Source organism: Cicer arietinum, chromosome 6 (genome assembly GCF_000331145.2).
Source record: "Cicer arietinum cultivar CDC Frontier isolate Library 1 chromosome 6, Cicar.CDCFrontier_v2.0, whole genome shotgun sequence".
NCBI lineage: Eukaryota > Viridiplantae > Streptophyta > Magnoliopsida > Fabales > Fabaceae > Cicer > Cicer arietinum.
Window position 1 is genome coordinate 61,418,618 of NC_021165.2, and position 4,762 is coordinate 61,423,379.

At 26.9% G+C, this 4,762-nt stretch overlaps 1 protein-coding gene across 1 annotated transcript in view; it reads right to left on the reverse strand.

The window, feature by feature from the left end:
- Nucleotides 1-2,304: 2,304 nt before the first annotated feature.
- LOC101489116 (WRKY transcription factor 6-like) overlaps nt 2,305-4,762 on the reverse strand; it is a 3,991-nt gene continuing 1,533 nt past the window's right edge. The window contains exons 4-6 of the mRNA XM_073369783.1: nt 4,549-4,762; nt 4,318-4,431; nt 2,305-3,248 (exon numbers count right to left, since the gene is read on the reverse strand). Of these exons, the coding sequence (XP_073225884.1) occupies nt 2,631-3,248; nt 4,318-4,431; nt 4,549-4,762 (946 nt within the window). The 3' untranslated portion in view covers nt 2,305-2,630. The remainder of the gene's footprint in view (nt 3,249-4,317; nt 4,432-4,548) is intronic.

Here is a 4,762-nt window from a genome sequence, read left to right on the forward strand (position 1 = left end):
TATATATATATATATATATATATATATATATATATATATCATTTTTGTAGTATTTACGAGACAAATATACAATAGTTTACTCGCTTTCTTTAAGTAAAAATGAAAATATGTTATTACCATCAATATACAAATGAAATTGCTTTAAAAAAAACTTACAAATGAAATTGTGTTCGCTTGCACCTATTAACTTTATTTTATAAAATAATATAAAATGAACTAATTAATAATCACAAGAGTTAGGTATGAAAAATGTGGCTTCTTCACATGCATTAGCCTCCAACAGATGGTTTGAATAAGAGTGTAAAAAATTGACATTGCTAATATTTTATATATAGTTAATAGGACTTGATCATTAGATATAATATGACTATGATCCTTACCTTTTATATCTTCTTTTGTGAATTTTTTTTTTTTGTAACAAAATATATTTCCATTACTAAAAATATTAAATTAGCATTAACAGTTTGAAGAGAAGAAAGTAAAAAAAAAAATTCTCTTAATTTATCATTAAATTTACTATTAAAAGAATTAGACATTCACTTATTTTTTATCACTAATTTTTGTTTTGTTAATTTTATTTTAATATAATATTATTCTCTAATAAAAGTGATAACTAATCAAGAGAAAAACGAAGTAGTTAGACATAAAAAAAGATATTGAGATAGAACCCAAAAGTAGTATGATATACTATGTACCTTAGCTAGCAACGGTCGAGGAATTCAATAAATATGACTCTTTTTGTATGAGTCGGTGTTTGTATTTTGTCGGAATAAATAAAAGTACTTTCAATTAATTACGCGTTCAAAACAAGCTGGATGACATCCTCTTCAACAACTCCTTGACGATTTTCTTGATTTTCTTTTTCATACCCTAAATTGCCATTTGGTACACGCAATATACTTAATTAATACTAACTCTCTTGATATTTTGTTTCCTAATTATTTGTCTTCACTAAACATGGGAATGTTGTAAAGGATATATACATGTAAATCATTGCAAAATTAATATCATGTAAAATATACATTCAATTATCAAAAATCAACTGTATGCTGCAATATGAAAGTTTTATTACTTGGTTCCCAAGTGTTCTTGGATTCAAAGCCAACAGTCTTACGAGCTAGGGCATGAAAGCTTTATTTTTTAATAAAAAAAGTATATTACAGCACGAAAACATATGAGGAATTTCAATCTATCAAACAATAGTTTATCTTTTTTTCAATATTGAGTCCGTTTATTATAATATTCTATACTTTTGCTATAATCTTTTAAAAATTAAGGTTTTAAATTAAAAATTGGTTTAAAGAATCATAAAATACATTTGAATTATTTTAATTATTTGTTATGATTTTTTTTTTTATGATGAAATTTTAATAAATAATTATAATGAAGAGTTATTTTGAGAAACTCTTATAAAAATTATTTTTGATAAATATATTTATTTTGGACCGAACTACACTCCACCTTAGCTCATTAAGTTGCAAAGTCGAAGTACTGCCAAACACAAGTATGTAGATGTCGATTTCACCCCTCAGCCTTTATATCATAGTGGTTCAAAGACTTTGCAACTTTAAAATTAACTTTGTGTTTGAACCTTCTCAAGCACGAATAGACTCATTATACTAATATGAAATTTCCAAGTGTTAATTTTGGAAAAAAATTTAAAAGTGTAGATAAAAATAGATCACATTTTAAACTCTCTTTCTTGTGACAATTATTTTCATTTCAAAGAAAATGGTAAATAGTATCTCCGTTTTGTATGAGATTTTGTTTTCCCTTAGCTGAACTTCTATTGAAGCCCTGCTTTTCGTTTCCCAAACTCTCAAACAAAGCTATAGGACATTGTATTCACTCCTCAAATGATAAGATGCCAAGTTATGCGATATTAGTAGGTGTGACAAGAGGGCGGAATTTACACCTCTAATCACCTCTTCCGACTAATAGGAGAAAATTTGCACCTATCTATATTTTTTTATCGGAATTGAAATTTGAATCCCCGTTTCCAACGGAGGTCGATTTTAAATTTATATATATTAATAGCTAATACAATCAATTATAAATATTTATTTTTATATTATAGAGATTGATTTTCATATACTATCGTGTAAAAATATTTATACTATCAAAAATTACCATCACTGATGTGTATGACTTTAAAAATAATTATAATAATTATTGTAAAAATAAAATATTTTCAATAATCATCAGATTGACTAGTTAAATGCGTAAAAAAATCTTTAAATTAAGAATGCATATATATTAAATTATTAACCAGAAACACACAAGACAAACAACCTTCCATATCCATACAAAAAAATTGGGGAAATAATCTGACTATTTTTGTATATAAATAAATTTTCTATTGTTTTGAGTACACAATTTTCAGTACACTAATGGATCGTATAAAATCTAATAGTAAGTCTTCATCCAAAGAAAAACTACATGATTCAAGTAAAAATATGCGTACTTTCCTGAATCCCAAATAAGAAAAAAAATAGATGAACAAAAAAAAAGGGTATAATAAATTCAACTAAATCATTGAGCCTAAATAAAGAAAATAAATCTCATAAAAAAAAATTGAAGGGTGGCTCTTGTAATTGCAATAATACTCCAAGAGACTAAAAATTATGATTTTATTGCTTCCCATTATTATTATTGTTGCCACTTGTGACATTACCATTGTTGTTGCATGATGTGACATTGTTATTATTATCATTAGTGTTGTTGTTTTGTTGAACACCACCAAAAATTGAAGTAATAGCAACAGCCAAAGCAGCAGTGAAATTTGGATCCTTAGTAATGGCAGCACTAAAATCAGCAAGGTTTGGTATTGAAGCCAAATGTGAAGAATCAATTGAATTTTGTGACAATTGTAGGCCAGAGAATTTTGATTGTTGAAAATTATTAGGTACCTGACCAAAAATCTGAGGAATTAATGAAGGAGCAGAGGAATTGGCAAAATTTTGTAACTGAAGAGGATTTGGAGATTGTGTAAGGTCAAGTGTAATAGTTGGGAATGGAGCTGATGCTGAAATAGTTGCCATAGTTGAAGAACAAGGAAGGAATGTTCTTGTTAGGAAATTTGGATTCATTAATCCATGATCAGTGCTTGATGTTGATCCTGAAAGTAGCATTGTTGCTGCTGATGATGTTGTTTCTACCATTCCTCTTGCTGCTGGTGGTAATGCATGGTTGTGATTTCCTTCATATGTTGTTATTAGGACTGTTCTGTCTTCAGCACATCTTTGTACCTGTTCATTTTCAACTCAATCTTTATTATTCTATTATAATGGAGATGCATTTGTGTGTAAAACAAGATAACAAATTTTGTGAGTTAGGAAATATATCTTTGAAATTGTTAATCGTCATTCAAAATGGTTTTTATATAAATTGTTATCGTTAGAGACTATGATGAAAAATGTTAATTGAATATATATTTAGTTCATTTACGTTAATATTATATTAATGTCATAATAATATATACTATGTTTTTAATGAAAATTAGGTCTTTTATGGACAAATTTATTAGTAATTAGTTTACATATAATTATAATTATTGATAAAATTATCTATGAGATGATCAAATTTTATAAGTAAATTAATTTTTGAGATGACATAAATGTAGAATCAATGTAAAAAAAACACATATTCAATTAATATGTAGATCATAATTTCTAATAGTTCAGTTTTTGAAAAGAACTATTTTAAAAGATATCTTATAATTTCATAAATGTATTTATTAATTTATAACATTCCAAAACTAAATTAACATGGACCTATAATTTTGAGGACTAAATTATCTATTTACTTCCAAATTTCTCTTTAAATAACCTAGCTAGCTAGCTAACATCTTCAAGCATCGAAACATGAGCAAAGTTGAAACACTTTTCAATTTTATATTATTCTTGCAACCTCACGGTATCAAATTAATCAATATTATAGACTTATTATTCTATAATGAAGTATAACTAATACAGTAATTGAAAATTTGATGCATTTGATTTAAATTTTTAATTAAATATATCAATTTTTTCAACTATTATTTTGTTTATATTTCATTTTGGATGAAGTATTTTATAAATAATAAAACTCTGAATATACAACCTAAGCTACAATTAAAAAATTTAATGTCAATGCGACTACAATGCAAATGAAATTGCACCAGTCGTATTTGATTATAATTTTTCCACAATATCAACAATGGAGATGCAATTGTGATCATTAATGTGATGACAATTTTAAACCTTAGTAAATACATGTAGTTTGATAATTTTAGAGTAGGAAGTAAAGCGTTACACACGATCACACACACATATATACCTGTTTTCGAACCGGACAAGCAGAAGACATAGTACACCGATAATAAGCTCGAGGACATGGATTTCCTTTCGCCATTTTTTGTCCATACTTTCTCCATTGACATCCATCACTAATCTAAGACAATTATATAAAAAACAAAAATTTCTTTCAGCCATTAAGACCAACAATTTATCATAAAAAAATTGCAAAATTGAAAAAGTGTAAACTTTGACACATATATAGTATACTAACAATGGGTGCATCTGATCTAGCTCTAACAGAAACTCTTGCTTTCCTCATTGTAGCCTCAACTTGATCAACATTAACATTCTTTGGAGGACTAAAATTGTGTCTTTCAATTTCTTTCTTCTCTTCAACACCAACATTCTCATTCTTAATTATGCCTTCTTCCATGGAAGCCACTTCTACATTCGTCGGCGATCCTAATTGATCACGGCTTCTTCCG